The sequence below is a fragment of the Paramacrobiotus metropolitanus genome, unplaced genomic scaffold, assembly GCF_019649055.1.
Source record: "Paramacrobiotus metropolitanus isolate TYO unplaced genomic scaffold, Prichtersi_v1.0 Parri_scaffold0000021, whole genome shotgun sequence".
In the NCBI taxonomy this organism is placed as follows: Eukaryota; Metazoa; Tardigrada; class Eutardigrada; order Parachela; family Macrobiotidae; genus Paramacrobiotus; species Paramacrobiotus metropolitanus.
The window spans coordinates 414,272-432,313 of NW_026570241.1; the positions used below are offsets into that span (position 1 = coordinate 414,272).

General features: G+C 40.8%; 3 protein-coding genes across 3 annotated transcripts; 1 reads left to right on the plus strand and 2 right to left on the minus strand.

Annotated features, from left to right (window-relative positions):
- Positions 1-258: 258 nt before the first annotated feature.
- On the minus strand, positions 259-4,799 carry LOC129586569 (lysophosphatidic acid phosphatase type 6-like). The gene is made up of 9 exons (XM_055479878.1): positions 4,379-4,799; positions 3,787-3,918; positions 3,458-3,491; positions 3,280-3,376; positions 2,651-2,736; positions 2,399-2,557; positions 2,228-2,298; positions 1,020-1,469; positions 259-598 (listed from the first exon to the last, which is right to left on the minus strand). Exons 1-9 carry the CDS (start codon positions 4,682-4,684, stop codon positions 530-532), a joined length of 1,404 nt encoding a protein of 467 aa, XP_055335853.1. The 5' UTR covers positions 4,685-4,799; the 3' UTR covers positions 259-529.
- Positions 4,800-5,097: 298 nt separating this feature from the next.
- On the plus strand, positions 5,098-16,117 carry LOC129586439 (protein RRP5 homolog). Its single transcript, XM_055479695.1, has 14 exons — positions 5,098-5,744; positions 5,905-6,078; positions 6,643-7,167; positions 7,826-8,351; positions 8,916-9,343; positions 9,935-10,462; positions 11,008-11,514; positions 11,875-12,009; positions 12,512-12,571; positions 12,636-12,820; positions 13,189-13,357; positions 13,534-13,687; positions 13,763-13,931; positions 15,823-16,117. Exons 1-14 carry the CDS (start codon positions 5,415-5,417, stop codon positions 15,986-15,988), a joined length of 4,056 nt encoding a protein of 1,351 aa, XP_055335670.1. The 5' UTR covers positions 5,098-5,414; the 3' UTR covers positions 15,989-16,117.
- On the minus strand, positions 15,922-17,034 carry LOC129586562 (fatty acid-binding protein-like). Its single transcript, XM_055479864.1, has 3 exons — positions 16,840-17,034; positions 16,377-16,633; positions 15,922-16,317 (listed from the first exon to the last, which is right to left on the minus strand). The coding sequence occupies exons 1-3, from the start codon at positions 16,931-16,933 to the stop codon at positions 16,270-16,272; spliced, it is 399 nt and encodes a 132-aa protein (XP_055335839.1). The 5' UTR covers positions 16,934-17,034; the 3' UTR covers positions 15,922-16,269.
- Between the last annotated feature and the right edge of the window lie 1,008 nt (positions 17,035-18,042).

The window sequence follows — 18,042 nt, forward strand, 5'->3', positions numbered from 1 at the left end:
AGCATTTCCGTGCTATATTCCGGCTATTATGCGAAATATTGTCAGAAAATCAGAACAGCAACCACACGAGCGACTAAACACCACGATCAAACAATTAATATTATATGAGCCATAACTCCTAAGAAATCTGGGGAATAATAAAAACAGGTGATTTCTGCTACAAATAAACTGCTAAAAATGATTTATAGGAAGTAAAATTTAATAATCTGTGTTAAAGCCTGGTTCTCGACAAAAACATTACAAATTATCGAAATATCCGACTTTGCCCTTAACATATCTGCCGTTGTTCTACGAACTTACTGCAGTGTAAATATCGGGATACACGTTTTCACGTTTCCTACAACAAACGTTAACATCACTTCTGACAAATAAAAAGTTTGTACCGGTATAAGCCATGCTTTCTCACCAAAAAACGATTCAACACCATGGTAAATTAAAATCCATGGCGAAAATAAAATCGTATTAAAAAGCGAAATACATCAGCATTTCTTGGCAGCATTATCGAGCAAGCACGATTAACGCAACTCAACTATTTACTTCCGCCCACAGCTCGCGCCACATCCGTCCGGGCCACATCCTGACAAGTTTCCCGATATTCCTACGACAGCGACAACAAACTCAAATTGCGGTTATTTCGAAACGACAATTGTAAAATCAAAAATATTTGCTAATATTCCGCCGTTATACCCATAGTTTATTGTCTCTGTTGTGTTAGCTTTGTAAAGCTGATAACGAAATCACGTGCCGCTGTTCTACCACTTTTATTCAAAAAGTGCGTAAGCTATGCAGATGGTAACTAATACTTACATTTCAGAATTAATTGAGGAAAAATGCTAGCAAGTTTAGATAAATGTCCGTTAACGAAGTTTTCTACTAGACCTGAGAAATAAAACAAATTATTTTATTTACGCAAGGAAACGAATTACATATTTTAGCAATATTTATTTTCTTTTTCCATTGACAAAACACATAAAATTAACCAGGTATTGCGACAAATTTTCGGCAATGGTGCATCATACCTCCATGGTTATGGTGTACCGGCCAATCAACCGCTTAAACCGGTCCAGCGCAATCAACTCCGCACCGCCGTTCCCCGGCAGGCGCTGCGCCGCTCCCTGATACACCACGCGCACCCAGGCGTCCCCGTTCTTATCCTCGTATGTCTCGAACACCAGATCCGCGCCGAACGGCGGCCATTTATCGTCGAAGATGTCCAGTGCCACTAGGAGAGCCATTAGCATGGAATCATGACAGGCGTAGAGTTGCAGCCGGAAGTAGTCCTCTTGTTCCAGGGAGTAGTCGATATTGTCGCGGATCAGGTGCAGCACCGGCCCGCAGAACAGACGCATGATATTGGGTCGGATTTTGGCTGTGGCATCCGATACCATGAAGGTTAGCATCTTGACGGCGTAGGATTCAATTTGTGCCATGCGGCTGGCGATGATGTCGGGCAACTTCAGACCATGCGCCTTCAAAATTAATTATACAGCACCATGCTAGCATGCTCAAATAAGGTTAAATACGGAAGATATAAACCGGAATTCCTAAAAGTTTCATAAAATATTACGGGTATTTTGACGTAGTGTACTTCGTAAAATGTTTAACGATAATGGGATAAGAAGCAAGTTTACAGTCAGTGGATGTTGTGGAACGCTGCCTACATCAGTCATTATACTGTAAAAAAATATTTTAAAATCTGCTTACCAGGTAAGCGTGTATCAAAAATTCAAAATCCTCGTAATACTATTTAGGAAAACATTAAGTCTGATATTCATATTAATTCTAATACATCAATTTTGATTTGGCGGGTGCAGTATTTTATTAAAGTCGCACTAAGAACATTTGAAGCATAGTACTCGTATATCCTTGCGAGCAACCCACAGCTGCCCATATACTACAAAAATTATTGACATTCAACAACATACACAATGCCGTTGTTTATCGTGGAACGTCTAGCTAATAAAATTCAGAACAAATCAAGGACAGAAATTGGTCACCAGTTTATTAGCTAATAATAGTTTAGTAACTTTTACTAACAATAATTCAACTTGCAACAAATAGTTAGCAATTCAATTAATATCAATGAATATATTAAAAATCTTCACTACCGGCTTTGTAGATGCACTGTAATTAGTAAAAAATTCATACAGTAACTATAAGAAAATCAGGAGATCAATAAAGCGGCATATGCAGGGTATGTACAGCACATTGCTCCATACTTCCATACCTCTCTCGCAATTAGTTCATCTCGTAAATCCACAAAATTTAAATTTTTCTTGCTGTTCTCCTCTGCATAATCTGTAAAAGAAACGCTCCCACTGACCGATACGAGCTACCCAGGTATCAAATCAACACAGGAAACACTGCGACCGATAACCGAAACGACGTCAGTACGTACTAAACAGTTTCTGCATTTCCAGTCTATCCTTTTTCAGTCCCGGAAGATCATCCAGTGCTTTAAAGGCTTTCTTGTTCAGCGTTTTCAGCTGCAGGCAAAATGTGTGGTTGGGATAAAGAATTTCCCGCTCAGCCGGTTCGGTATATATTATAATCGCGTCTGCAATAATAAGGAACATGCATCCTTCTGAATTATCGTTGATGCTGTCGAAATGGATTCGCACATGAATTATTATCCAAACGAATAACTTACCGCCGCGGCGAATGTTGTTGCCGAACATTCCGCTTAACACCCAGCGACAGGATTCAATCGTTCTCGTCATGTTTGTAGAACGAATACTAGATCGAACAAACAATTCCATACAAAATTCCGGCATGTAAGAATAAACGTGAACAAGCATGTTGCATTAGTGTTAGAAACTTGTACAAAGCCGTAAATACGTACCGAATACCGAAGCCTAATCATACCTATTCAAAACTAACTTTGTACGTTTAATAAGGAACATAGAACTGCCCACAGGAAGAAAAATTCAAAAATATTTTACGCTCAGTAGTATTATCGATTAATCCATGTTTAAACCAAATGCACAAATGAGCCATGGACGGCATTAAACTTCGGCTCAATGCTGCCATTATCCTACGAAACTACTTATACTCGTACGGAACATAACTTTGCCGTAGCATTTACTATACCTACACGTGTACATTTACATTATTTTTACTCGATAAGTGTATTCTGCACTAATTTTCTACACTGTAGTCACAAAATAGTGTGATAGCACTTGCTTCTTGTTTGTTTCACTTAGCTATTGCTCAGTAAAATTTCTAGGCAGTGTATTTTCAATTTTCTTAAGTAACAGACACATTCAGTTAAAGGCCTACTATACTTGAGTGGCGTCAAATATCGGTCGCACCAGCCGGCGATCTTCGATGTACTGCTTCCGGTATCGCTGACCCAGTTCGTACATTTGCAGCTTTCCTATAAACAGCAACCAATAAAAACTTACAATATGATGCTGATTTAGTTAGAACGATTTTTTGGCATTTTAAATTTTCGGACCTGTTTTAGTCAGCTGTCCGGCTGGAGAACCGCCCTGCCACAAAAAAAACAATATCTGGTCAGAAATTAACACTGCTTAAAGATCATTTCTTCACTATTTCCATATTTCGGAACTGCGGGAGAAAAAATCTGGTATAAATTGTGACTATTAAACATTACCAGAACCATATTACTTGTACCAGCACCGTAACTGGAAAAAGTATATGAAACACCGTATTTGGCGAGCACATCAAAAAGTTATCTTACGGCAATACAGACATTGATTTAATGCACACTGTATATGTACTCTGTACAATGTAAAGTATCAACTAAAAATATTTACATTTTACCTTAAACAGTATTTTTTGATACATGGTTTCGTAAGGTCCAACCGGAACCTGCTGCCCGTGTAGATCCAGTACAGTGTACGTTACCGCCGGAAATAGAGGATCGGCTAACATCTTTTCCTTCGGCCATTCAGGCTACAGATTAAAGACATTAGATTAAAGCATTTTAAAATCTGCCAAAAATTAATTGATTTTAATCTATCAATAGGAAATGCCAGAGTGTATGTGCACAGACATTCATAGTGCATGTGGCCAAACATTAACATTCGTGCTACCTTCAACCATATACCGAGCCACTACGCTACAATCTAACGAAATATTTTTCAGATTTTTGTTGCGATCGCATATTTCCTCAGTCTGCTGGCACGAAATAAGCATAATCAATTTAAGTTCGAATTATTTTGATTTTTTTGATTTATCAGTTCATGGAGAGTTGTTTTACAAACGTAAAAGCTGTTGTCAAAGCAGAGTATATAAAAAATCAATTAATATTTCTAGAATTTTAGTAACCCAGTAATAGATCTTAAAGTAATATAATGCACAAACCACGAACAATTTGTTGGTAATAAATTGAACAAGTTTCAACGGCATTCACCTGATCCAGGAATTTCAGAATTCTCAACGGGGTACGCGCTCCATGCCGGAAGAAGGCCTGGACATTGCGCAGCTGGAGCTCCTCCGACCGCGGAATGTTGTCCTCGTTGATGTCGCGGATTTCCGATCCATCCGTATCGAACACGGGCGTCTGCGGACGTTCCCGACTGACGCCGTGCGGCTGGGAGGGATCAGTGGGCACGGATGCGGCGTCCGCATGCACCGTGCGCTTCCAGGGAGGCGAGAATAATCCGGAGGAGCCAGTGATCACGGCGCCCACCACACCGATCCGCCGCCAATTCCACATTCAACACAAAATATATCAGAAATCAGTTTAAGAATCCAGTGCTGAAAAGTAGAGTGAATAATGAAAATGTGCCACTCATGAAAGTCTTAATATCGCATTGCGCGTGATGCTAAAAACTGCAAATATGAAGTGTGAACTGTCGCAATAAATTTTAGACTGGTGATTGTGGGAACCGATTGGAGAAGGCGATAAAAAGAAACGCGCGATATGGATCAGACGTGTTCCACATCACTACCGCACGGCGAACGGTGCACTAAACAACCGGAACTCCAGCGCCAGTTGTAAGTGGAATTGGAAGTGAACCGCTGATGTTCTCACTTCTGGGTTTCCAGCGCAGCGGTTTGGAATTGGATACCTAAGCCAGATGGTTGTTCGCTAGATTGCCGCAGTCGCAGATTGCGCAAAGTCAAAAATTCAAAATACTTTTAACATTTTCCAGAACTTTTGATGACCGTTTCACTTTTCTCGCTTTTGATGCTGAATTTGCTTCCGGTTTCCGGAAATGTGAATTTTTAATTAAAGAGACCAGCTTCTTTTCTTTATGGCGTGTCTGGAAACATCTACGGTTTTCCTCTGAAGTCGGTGCGCGATGATTGCGACTTGCTAATTGCAGTTTGCTTCTTATTAGTTGCTTCTTCGACTTTGTAAGTTTACACAGATTGCCGGACTAATTTATTTTTATTATCGTTGTTAACGATCTCATCGCTTGGTTGATTGATATTGGAATATAATGGCGGAAAAGTGTTTTCCGCGTGGTGGCGGCGAGTCTGCGGACGGGAATGCCAGCGGAAAGCGAAAAGGATCGCAGGGAACCAGCGCGGGTCCGCGACGCATTCACAAGAAATTCTCCGAGACTGGCGAAGCTGGGGACGCAGGAGCGGATGTTTCCCATACTGAGCGAGTAGTTGACCGCGAATCCAACATTTTCACGAAATTGAAAAAGCAGAAGTTGTCGCGAGAACGGCGTAAAGCGGCCGTGAAAGAACAGAAGAAAAACAGGCCTAAACCCGAACAGCTGGTTCGCGATGAAGAGAAAATCATTGAGCACCTGTCCTACACGGTAAATTACTGAGCACTGTAACTTAAAAAAAAAACTGTTCTAAATAAAATTTGTATTTATATTTGTTTTCGAGTGTTCGGGTAAGAGATCATTTGTAAATTTTTTTTAAATATTGATAAATTAATTCTGGTACTATTTTTTGTTTTTATTTTGCTTGAAGACTTTGGTGCCGGGCATGGTGCTGCTGGGACGGATAAAAGAATTCCTGGGCTCGGAATTGCTGCTGACACTCCCGGGAGGCCTTCGTGGATTTGTTAATCCGTTTGACATTTCCGATGCGTTTTCGCAGCGTTTGCGAAGCCTGGAACATGGAACCAAATCGGAAGACGGCGAAGTAAGTTGGAAAAATTCATCTTTATTTTATGTTCTTCTGATGCGGCTTTTTTCCGCATTTTTGAATATTCATTGAGTCAGTGTTAATCTCAGTTAGCGGATTGTTAGAGGCACCATGACTGGTTCTACATTTTGTCAGTTTCTAAAAGTTTGCGTTCCATATCAGCGTTTTGTTGGTAGTGGTTTAAGTAGGAATTTTTTTCGTAGGAAATTTTTTTCGGTAATTTTGTAAAGTGTTTGAAGCAAACGTTAACAACCAGTTGAAAACAATTAGGTATTCAGTGATTTGCTACTCATGATTAATGATGATTTTGCCAGACAGCATGGTGGATCGTAGATAAGTGACATCTTATTGAGTGAGAATCCTGAAACTTTGCAAGACGCATGCGTTACATAATTTATTAACTTACATGAATATATAACTAATATCAGTTTGTATTTTTTGTGCGTGCAAATGTCAACAGTATCGTATCACTTTCGGAAATTTTTTGGAATCTCTGAAATTGCAAATTTAAAATGTTGCTGCCAAGGCTGTGTCGGTTCACTTCTATGGAAATTATTCCAGATTCAGAAACTGTTGGGCTTTTTTCCGCCCGGTCGCATGATGATCTGCAAGATCAAATCCATCGCCAAAGACCCCACAAAATCCGCCCACAACCACGAGCGCATCACCGTCCATCTGACGCTGAACCCGCGTGACATCCTGGCCGAAATGAGCCAGCACCTCTTCAACGGCACCGTCATCCCCGCCGCCATCGCCAGCGTGGAGGAGCACGGTTACGCGATGGATGTGGGACTGGAGGCGCAGTCCATCCGCGCCTTTTTACCCCGTGCGAAGGGGGTTGTGGAGGATGAGGTGAATGCTCCGGTGATGGAGGCCGGGCAGGTGGTGATGTGCTGCGTGGAAGCGGGCGGGTTAAGCAATAAAAACAACACGGTGCGGGCGCTGCAGCTGAATCGCAATGTGACGGCGGTGGAGTTTGCCGGGAAGAATATCAGCCCGGCGAATCTGCTGCCGGGGGCCATTGTGGATGTGGTCGTGGAGAAAGTTATGGAGACGGGCTTGCGGGTGGCGTGTGGATCGGTTCAGGTGAGCTGTTCGGTTGTCGAGCTATTTAATTCTTTCGCTGGCTACAGCCTACAGGATATATTCATGAAAGAATTACGTATTACAAAACACTTTGTGATACTCGTTTACAGCGTGGAATATGTAGTGAAGAATTTTAATATGAGCATATCTTTGTCAGCGTTAATCGTGGCACGCGCCGGCCAAATTTCAGTGATAGGTTAAATGTACTGGATATATTTTCATTTTACGCCTCTTTTTACGCATTCAGACTTTCCAGTGATAATGTTTTGTGAAAAAAACGGCAAATGAATTTCCTACTGGAAAACATCTTCTGTTTGAATGTATGCCTTCATTGTTCTAGCCATTAGGACTGCTTTTATAACCGTTTGGTGAAGTTTTTATTAATTTTAATTTGCACGTCATGGCGTCAGTAAATGTAGGCGATTTGTTTTGTTAATCTCGATTCTCGCATATCTGTTAATTTTTGCTATCATGCTGGATTAATGCCAGTTTGTATCGTGGTGGAGTGTAGAAAAGTGGCCTTGTACGAGTACATTCGAGGTTTGTCTCAGTGTTGTCCTACTGGTATCGAGAAATGTGCGTGGGTGATGTTTTCTTAGTTTAATAGTAGTATAGCTTTTTTATAGCCGACAATACAGTTGGGTCTTATTTTATTTAGGGCTTCGTTTCCCGTTTCCATTTGATCGGTCCCATCGATTCCCTGGAAAACCACAATGAAAAGGAAAAAATGGCCGCCCGCGTTCTCTACAGCAATCCAGTGACCAAACAGACCGCTTTCTCGCTGAAAACATCGTTGTGGAACGCCCAGACATGGAATCAAATCTCCCACGGAGACCTGTACGAAGGGGTGGTTATACAGGAAGCCACTGTGCTAGCTGCTGTGGAAAATGTGGGCGTGTACTTCACTCTCAACGAGACCCGCGTGGCGTTCGCGTCGCGCAAGAATCTCGGCATTCCGCCCACCGACAGCGTCAAGATGCGCTTCAAAGCCGGTACGCAGCATCCATGCGTGGTGGTGGGCTTCAACGATCTGGATGAGATTGTTCTGGTCAGTTTGAAGCATTCCCTGATCAGCCAACCGCTCTTATCGTATCATGACGTCAAAGTGGGACAAGTGCTGGAGTGTAAAGTGCGCGGATTGGTGCCGGGTGGGGTTGTGGTGGTGATTGGCGAGCGCATACAGGGTGAGTGATAGAACAGGTTAATAAATTTTTGTAGATTAAAACAGTCTGCAGCGCGCTGATTTTTAGAAAGTTTACCCAGTAGGTGTCAGATTAGATTGAAGCGTACTCATTGTTCACTTTTCTGTTAAGTGGTTCTGAACTTGTGAAAATAACGTGTATGTCGTAGAACGATGGCGTCACATGAAATAAACTTCCCGCGAAGATATTTCGGCGCGGTCATCAGTGTGTTACGAATTGTAGTGTTTTCGTTTTTTTTAAAATTCGTATGTCGTATTTCAAGTGTTGCATGCAATACATACTTTATTCAGTTTACTGGGCACTTGTAATACATTGACTATACGGGCGCACAAGTAAACGGTTTATTGCTACAGAAAATAATCGAAACTGGTGTCTGCGCATGTACGTAATACGGAAGCTTTGTTAGTTATTTAAATTATACCAAAGTCAGAATTTATCTTTCGTTACATCATTGAAATTTGAAACTGTTTATCAAAAATGGACACAGATAAGAAAGCAATAAATATGCCGTTTGCTCTGTTGATTGGATTTTTGATATTCTTCTAGGATTTGTTCCGGCTGCTCATTTAACCGAGGTCCCATTGAAGCAGTGGGAGAAGAAATTCCGCGATAACATGCAGCTGACTTGTCGGGTGATGGATGTGGATCCGGAACGGCGCAGTTTAGTGTTGACGCACAAGAAAAGTCTTCTGGACTCCAAGGAGCCCGTGCTGCAGTCGTACGAGGACGCCGATGCGGGGAAGGTGTTCACGGGAGTCATTGGGAAGATCCGGGATAGCGGGATGTTGATCCGCTTCTTCCAGCGGGTGCACGGCTGGGTGCCGGCCACGGAGTTTGTGGAGGGGATCAGTCTGGAGAATCTGTACTATGAAGGACAGACGGTGCGGTGTAAAGTGCTACGTTGTGATAAAAAGACCAGCAATCTGCAGTTGTCGCTGAGACTGATTAAAGCGGACGCGCAGGCTAAAATGCAGGTGAGTTCAGCTCGGTTGGTAAGTGGAATTGTAGGCTGATTCAATATACGAGGTAGAAAGCGGTTTGCCAGTAGTGGAGGTAATTTGTCGTCAGTAATTCATTTTATCAACAAGCGAAAAAAACAATATTATTCGTGTTATCATTAGAGAAATTTGAAATGATTAGCTTGACCAAATTGTATCACGGGACACGGATGTAGCCGTCAAAGTGTTCAGTAACGATTTCTGATTCGCCAGTTCACTACAGTCATGACCGTTGATCAAGATGAAATCTGTAGTACAATATGGACGTCTTATGTTCCAACTGTACTAGTAGTTTCTATGTGGTATCGTCAGCACAAATTTAGAACTTACCAGTATTTGGGAAGAAAATCTTGCGCTTTAAATATTTGATTTATTGGAATCGGCATTTGATTACTTCAAAGCTCACACTGTTTTCATAATAGAAACGGCTGCCAAATAGAAATGTGACGGATTTCTGTTCCGCGCTGCTTGTGCGACCTGGCGACGAAACAGTGAAAGAAGAATCTAATAAATATGTTGTATTGTATTACGGATGTTACATTTTTTGTAAATTGATTTTTTTTCCAGGAGTCCTCTGGCTTGGCTTCCATCGTCCAGTGTCGCGTGAATAAAATCACGCCAACCGGATTAGAAGTTCGTTTGATCACGTCCGAAGCCAATGGATTTATTCCACTGGTTCATCTGAGCGACACGCCGTCTTCCGCTCCACCATCGCTGTCCACTTTTCAAGTGAACCAGTTGATCAAAACAGCTGTTGTGATCAAACTGGTTCCCCTGACCTTCTCCATCAAACCCTCGTACATCGAAGCCGCCGAGCATCACGATGTACCGACGGCCTTTGAGGACTTCCATTTGGGACGTGAGACCGTGGCCACGGTGAACAACATCAAGAACTACGGGGTGTTTGTGGAGGTGGCCAATGGAGTAGGCGGATTGCTGCCGAAACGCTTAATGACTGATTCGGCGATGGAGCTGCATCTGGGCGACAGTGTGCTTGTGAAAACGGAGCAGATTGATGAGGAAAAGAGAAGGGTGCTGTTTCGAATGGTGAAGAAAATTGGCGATGATGCCAGCGGCGCCAGTAAGGCCGAGAAGGTACGGATTTTAACTGAAAATTAATATTTCGACATTTCTGGTAAAGAAATGTTTGAAATTGCTGATCAGGCCGATTTTGTTGTGTTTTCGCAAATTAATTATGTGTATGGATCGACGCACTGTTTTTTTGTGTGTGGAATAATGGAGGTTTCGATCGCGGAACTCCCGTTTTTTATACGAGATTGTTTTGTTAGTTAATATGGCTAATGAAAATAAGTCATCAGTTTGTGTTGTAAAGAGGGAATTTTCGTTTCTTTAAAACTACGTAGTGCATCAATTTTGCTATATTTGGCACGTCTTGTTGGAAGTCCAACCCGTTGATCGACGGCCATTGTTCTACAAATTTTCCACATACCTATTTTGCTGTTTTGTTTGAATGAATTACAGCAGTAATTTTACCTTTATTTTCATTATTTTACAGCAGAAGAGCATGTTTCTTCGTGTATGTCGCACCTGTTTATTCAGAAATAAAACAGAAGTTTTAATACGAATAGTATTGTAATAAAAGTTGCCAGGAATTCCATTTATTATTTCTGTTGCTGCAGCCGAATAGTAAAAGCGCTGCTAAGCCTTCAGCGGACGAGAAACCACCAGTCAATTTGGGAAAGCATTCCTACGGCGACATAGTTTCCGCTAAAATAATCGCCGTGGAAAAGACCCGGCTAAAAATCCGCACCACCGCCAAAATGGTGGGATATATCCGGCAGACGGAACTCTGTGATCAAGCTAATAATAAGAAAGCCAAACTGGAATTTTACCACGTCAATCAGATTGTCATAGCCCGGGTTATCGGGATGAAGATGCTGCCGGTGCGGATGGCCAAGGGAAAGCGAATATTAACTAAGAAAGTGATTCCGAAACCACCGGTGTATGACTTCTCCATCCGGCACACGGTGCTGGCCGCTAAAGACGTGGAAGAGCTGCGACAGATTGTGAAAGAGGAGAAGACCGGAAGTGGTGTGGAGATCAAGGTGGAACCGGATGCGGAATTTGTGGGATTGACTGTGACGGATAGGAGCATCGTGGAACTGAAGAATACCAGGAAAACAAAGGTAGATACCGGTTTACTGGGCCAGACGGGTGGTATTCGATATAATTAATCAAGTTAACATTCTTAATTTGTATCTTTATTCGACAACTTATTACACGTAGAAATGTGCAGGCTGCGCCGGTGCAAATTTACATTACGTAAAAATTATCGCAATTTAAACGTTGAATCTTAGTTTTAACGTCGGAATTTGAACGTTCTTTATTGATGTAGTAGGATAAGAGTCGGTTGATTTAATTCAGTAATGTTTGGTCGATTATTTTATTATTTCAGTTTCAGGATATTCGTCATTGTAGCCAGTTGTATTAAAAGTTATGTCGTAGTCAGCTACATATTTTTAGAAACTTCTTTGCCGTTTCTACAGAAGCAGCAAGTTGTGCCGAGCACGAATGTTACTTCATTATTGGCGCCAACGTCCTTGCCAGCGTTTTCTTGGGATGAAGAGAACACCGCAGAAGTCGACAGTGGTGTGGATTTTGGCTTTAATACTGGCAGCGAGGTTAGTGAATTGGGCGTGCCCCTAGCATTGACCACCATTGGTTCACCAATAAAAAAATTTAATCTACTTGCATGTTCTTATAAGTTGAAGTGCTTCTATGCTGTATTTCTTCCGTATGCTGAGTCTGTACTATGGGTACGGACTGCTCTCAGCCACTCATCTACGTTTCTCTTGACTACAAAGTAATTTTGTCATATGGGGCTTAAATAGTTCCTTTTTCGTCAGGCTGCTTTCTTAACGTTTTAAACACAAATATCTCGTACCCTAGACAATGGAACAACTTTTTATTGATTTGATTAGAGATTAGTTATTTTGTCAGATTAATTAGATTTGTTTTGTGTTTGGCTTGAGTCCATAATTTTTTTTGCCAAGGAAAAAATAGCACATACCGTTCAAATATCTGGAGTATCGATCAAATAGCAAATGCATTGCGTACTTCGTAGAAAACTCCAAGGCTGTTGGCATTTGGAAGATGACTCACTGATCAGTTGTGTTTTTTTAGGATGAATCATCAAGAAAACGAAGAAAGCTGAGTAGAACGGAAGAGCGGAAGACCTACGATGTTAGTGTTAAGCGCTGGGTATGCGGTGCGGTGCTATGCGATCCTTAACTTTTTTTGACCATAGAATGAACGCATCAGGGACGTTAACGGGAATCCCTTGGAAACAGTTGATGATTTTGAGAAACTTGTATTAACTACGCCTAATGATTCCATGGCCTGGATTCGGTTTATGGCGTTTTACCTGGAGAAACGGCAAATTCCTGAGGCCAAGGCTGTGGGACAGCGCGCACTAAAAGCCGTATCGTTCCGGTAAAGGAGAGCACACTTTTTGATTTATTATGTGATTTATTCTGTTTTTGATTTATTATGATTTCTTTATTATTTACCTACTTCAGTTCTCAGTAAAGTTTATGTGGAAGGTTTTGATTAATCTTTCTTCACATTAATACAAATTTTAAGTAGTGTGATTTTAAAGAGAATGGATTGTGAGCAATTTTATTTCTGTTTTACGTACGGTTACATTAATAATAAAACAAACTGCTTTGGAATTTGGACGATTTGTCTGCGAAGCGTTTAAATACTTTCTCTCAAAATTTTCAATAACGAAGTTGTTTCATCGAAATTAAACGCATGACTGAAAGGAAATTTGCTCCATTGCAATGACAGCATGGTTGCAGTGATGAGACAGAGAAATTCAACATATGGATCGCGTTGTTAAATCTGGAGAATCTCCACGGCACCAAAGATTCCCTGGAAGACGTTTTGCAGAATGCCATTCAGCATAACGATCCTCTCAAGATCTATCGGCAGATGGCGGCTATTTTTGTCAACACTGGAAAACACGAGGTGGGTTTCTGTGGTGTTTGGTTAACCCATATTGTATTTTTGTTTGTGATACCAGTCTGTGCCATCATTGTGTTCTATGTTTTACTTTGTACGATAAGTAATTTCGTACATTTATCCTTCTATTGTTTTATAACTAAAAAAATATTCGTAATTTATTTGCGAAATTTTTTTCACAGCAAGCCGAGGCGACGTACAAGAAAATGACCGGTCGTTTCAAAGATGTGAAGGAAGTCTGGATGGATTACGGTGGATATCTGATGAAGACGGGGAAGAACGATGAAGCGCACCAGTTGATGCAGAGAAGCTTAAAAATCCTGGATGCTAAAAGTCGTAAGTACAGATAGACAAGAAAGAGAAATATTTTCCCTTTTTTATTTTGATCCTGAATTTTTTTCGGGATTTTAGAGGTGGATGTTATCGTAAAATTTGCCCTGCTGGAACTGCAGCACGGATCGAAAGAGCGAGCGAAAACCATGTTTGAGAATCTGGTTGCCAATTATCCGAGAAGAACAGATTTGCTACACATGTATTTGAGTCAGCTGATCAAAGCACAAGAAAGCCCACCTGTTATCAGGTACGCAGTGCAAGAAGTATAAAATACTTACGTGTACACTGCACAGCACAAAGTACTTCTACTAGAAAACACTTAGTTTAATAAAAAAATCATATTTAGTGGTTTATGTTTTCCAAAAACGCAAGCAATATTAAACGTAAGTCTTTTCTGTTATATTAAAATAAAAATATCTTTTCTGTTTGTTATCGATGTAATTATTTGTGATGGTTTGTTTGTCTCTATTTTCCATGAGTCTCTACAAACAGAGTCTGCCAGTTGTCCCGGTTTTCCGAATACCGACAAATAGCGTATTTGTTAAAAAAGTGATGATAACTATTATACGAAAGTAAACACAACCAAGTCAAAATTGTTACATTTTCACACGTTTTTCAAAATTGTTACATTTTCACACTACACTACCCAGTTCTCCCTACCCGCGTAGTGCATTGTCCACCGCACAGCGGTATATTCATTATGCGCAGCAGATTAAAATTAAGGGTACCCTTATAGGCACTCCCTAAAACCCCCGTTTATTATAGGCACCCCTTTTCACACCCCGTTTATTATAGGCACCCTTTTTGAATTGAAATTTATAATAATATTATGTGAAAGGAATATAATTCACATATTCCAAAAATTATTTTACCATTTTGTACAGTTGCTATGACCGTAAAAACTTACTTTGGACAAAAGTTCAGTGTAATAGGGTTATACGTACATATTACATATGTGTCAATAATTTTGTTCTCAATACCGGCAAATATCGTATTATGGCGGGTTCAAGCAGCCCTCTGGCGTTGGGGCCATCGGAAGCCCTAACTGATTTAATATTCCCCCTACTCGACAACGTTGCCGACCTGAAGGACGGTTTACCGGTCTCGCAGATTCAGGCGACCTTGCCGTCTGCAATCCCGACGCGGAGGAGGTCCGGCGCATACAGAATGATCTGGCGGCAGGAATGGAATGCATCCAGGCCCTGTATGGCTCAAACCATTTTGTACTGTCACACAAAAGGCCATCCGAGAATACAGTTCGCTTGTATAACAGTATGAATGCTCCACTGTCGCCGCACGTCCCACTGCAGCTGTCCATGTTGTACGGTGGCGAACAGAATCCGGTCACCGTAGTATTTCCGATTGTCCAGCTTCAGTTATCGGGTCCAATCAGTACGGCCCGATGGTGTGTTCCTACATTGCTGAACTAATCTGTGGAGTATCGCCAGCGAGTACTGTATTCGCGAAAGCCTCTTCTCAAAGGGAATGGTTGGACGAAGTGTTACAGGCTGAGAAAATAACACGAAACACGATGTCCTAAACGGCTTGGAAGGAAGGCAGTGAATGAGCTGACTACCGCGAAAGATGACCTTCTAGCGACAGTAGAAGACGCGATACTACTTCGTTCTAGGCTGGCTGATTTGCGTTCCTTTCACATAATATTGTTATGTGAATTATGTTCCTTTCACATAATATTATTATAACTTTTAATTCAAAAAAGGGTGCCTATAATAAGCGGGGTGTGAAAAGGGGTGCCTATAATAAACGGGGGTTTTAGGGGGTGCCTATAACGGTTTCCTAAAATTAATTTGAGAATATTTTGGCTGGTTATACATTATACGTTGTACATAATTAAACGTTATACATATTTAAAGTTATACGTTATATATAATTGATTTCATTTGATAAATATTGCTGTTTTTGTGTTACATTAATCGGATCAGTACTGAAGTGATTTTTATTTTAAGGCTAGCCACGTCTGTAGTCTGCATCTCGGGGTTGACTCGTGGACTTTGCTTGTGAATTTTGACATTAGATTTCTTTGCTAAGTTGCAAACTTGTTGTTTTGAGAGCAACACTGAGTAACTCTGTTATTTGCGTATCTTGTTCAGTCGTTTATCGCAGATATTGGTCTCTAGGAATTTGTTTGAACGGATCATCGTGATGAAATTCCCTGCCAAGAAAATGAAGACTTTCTTCAAGCGCTACATGGAATACGAAGAGCAGCACGGAAATGCCGCCACGCTCGAACATGCCAAAGCCGAAGCGCAGCGCTGGGTGCAGGAACACACGGAATCGGTTTAGATACTAATCCAAAAATTAGTGACTCTAGTTATATTTTGTGGAAATTTTTAACATGTTTTTTGCTGGAAGTTTTACCCTTGAGTTGCGTGACTAGTTAAAGAAAAATTCAAGAATTTATATACTGCAGAATTATTGTTACTGTATTTCGCTGAAAATTCGTGCGTTGATGCGCTCAAGATCGCAATTATGCACGGTATATTTCTTGTGAATTTGCCAGACGGCGTTTCGGCATTCACATCACACGAGAACACAACACTTCTGTCGCTTTCGTGGATTATAATCTACCCGGCGATATTGACGAGCGCAAATGCCACCGTGCCATTTGTAGGCTACAAAAAGCAAGCGAATTTTATTTTTTGATGTTTTCATATTGTCAAGATATGCTTACGATGGTTAGGCCATCGTCACGGAATTCGTGATCAATGGTAGCAGTGAATCCGCTCTCCAGGGTCTGCTTCTGGATCAGATGATCCCCGTTCAAGGAGTAAGTGGCCTTGATGGTCTTGCCACTGGGTGTCTTTCCCTTGACTTCTTCGTTCAGCTTGAACTTGACATCCTTGCTGATGACCTCACTGGTGATACGCATGGTGTACTCATCACCAAATTTGATGAATTCGAGGATGGGGCAAAGTTGTTTCCCGATCTCTGAACGCCCGGAGAAAAAAATATTCAAACAAAGTATATTTTCGGCAACGCGATCGCAGATGTCATAGTGCACTGAGTGCAGTAGCGGTACACAGGCAAATTTTATAACACGAAGAAAAAGCTGCTAAATAGTACAGATAAATACTGGCTTCATGCTATGTTAAAAGCAATACATATTAATTTTTATAACCTGTAGGGTACTGTACCGATATGTTCTTCGCTCAGCCCGGTGACACGGAGATACCGTCCAAAATTACCATCATCGCGCAAGTATTTGTATTTTCCAGAAATTTTTGCCATTTTTTCTACAGATTTGTTTGCTAAAATAGGAAATTTTAACAGGAATAATATTACAGCTGAACGGAACTGCACAAAGAATGTTTCACCCTTTAGTTCATGGTCATAATATGATGGACTAACGAAATTGACGAGTATGGCTGTTTATTTATTTAACAGAAAGCAGAAGCGGGTAGCGCACTTATTTGTTTAATATGTAAAATACTGAGAATTATATGCTTTTACCGATAAGCAGATCAAACAACCGTAGTTGAATCTTGATTATTACTGGTTTGAATAACTTCTTTTGTAAGTTAAAGCAAGTTAAGCTTGAATAGGCTGTACATACTAGTAATTTAAAATAATAATATATACGTACAAAACCAGATGTGACGTCTACATCTGTATTGTTATCGGAACAAGCTCACGAGGAAGAATTAATAATAGTATTACGCATTATTTAGCAATTAGGGATCGATGGCCTAATAATGAAATTATTCCGTCTAATCCGTAAGTTTTAAACCAAATTTTGTTCCTGTTTTTACTGCGCAGGCACGTTTCTGGTAGGTTACTTCGGTGCATCGCTTGCGCAACAGCCATATGGGTCCGACATAATTATTACTGTCACTTTAACGGCACGATACACGGCACGTGCCAGGTACGGTATCCGTAATTATGCAAATGTTGAAAAATGACGTACACGAGAATATCATGGTTTTAATTTGCATAATTAGGTTTTTGTTACGCACTGTAGTGTTTTCTCGACACGGAATAATTTTGCATGTACCATCAGACGCTTGAACAGATACATCTTTAATGTAAGATCCAACGCAACGAAGCACAGAATAGCAATTATGCATGCGAGTAAATAAATGTATACATAACATCACTATTTCAATTACATACGTATTATACGATAAAAACTTACTCGGATATGTATCTGTATCTCCGCACTTCTGAACAGCATTTTCCGTTACTACAGAAAGAAATTTTGTCGTTTCCATCTGCATGTTAAAAATAATTTGAATAACTGCAAGGTTTGGCCAATGTGCCGCACAAAGCAAAACTATGTATTTAAATCAATGTACTATGTAATGCATTGCGTAATCGAAGATTTACAGATTTACAGTAAT

Coding starts and splice junctions, on each gene's coding strand:
- LOC129586569 (XM_055479878.1), bottom strand. CDS start 4,684: ATGTGGAATTGGCGGCGGATCGGTGTGGTGGGCGCCGTGATCACTGGC. Junction 2,558..2,650: donor CAACAACATTCGCCGCGGCG/GTAAGTTATTCG, acceptor TTATTATTGCAG/ACGCGATTATAATATATACC. Junction 1,470..2,227: donor ATGAACTAATTGCGAGAGAG/GTATGGAAGTAT, acceptor TTAATTTTGAAG/GCGCATGGTCTGAAGTTGCC.
- LOC129586439 (XM_055479695.1), top strand. CDS start 5,415: ATGGCGGAAAAGTGTTTTCCGCGTGGTGGCGGCGAGTCTGCGGACGGG. Junction 10,463..11,007: donor GCGCCAGTAAGGCCGAGAAG/GTACGGATTTTA, acceptor CTGTTGCTGCAG/CCGAATAGTAAAAGCGCTGC. Junction 11,515..11,874: donor AGAATACCAGGAAAACAAAG/GTAGATACCGGT, acceptor CCGTTTCTACAG/AAGCAGCAAGTTGTGCCGAG.
- LOC129586562 (XM_055479864.1), bottom strand. CDS start 16,933: ATGGCAAAAATTTCTGGAAAATACAAATACTTGCGCGATGATGGTAAT. Junction 16,634..16,839: donor GCTGAGCGAAGAACATATCG/GTACAGTACCCT, acceptor CCGGGCGTTCAG/AGATCGGGAAACAACTTTGC. Junction 16,318..16,376: donor GTGACGATGGCCTAACCATC/GTAAGCATATCT, acceptor TGCTTTTTGTAG/CCTACAAATGGCACGGTGGC.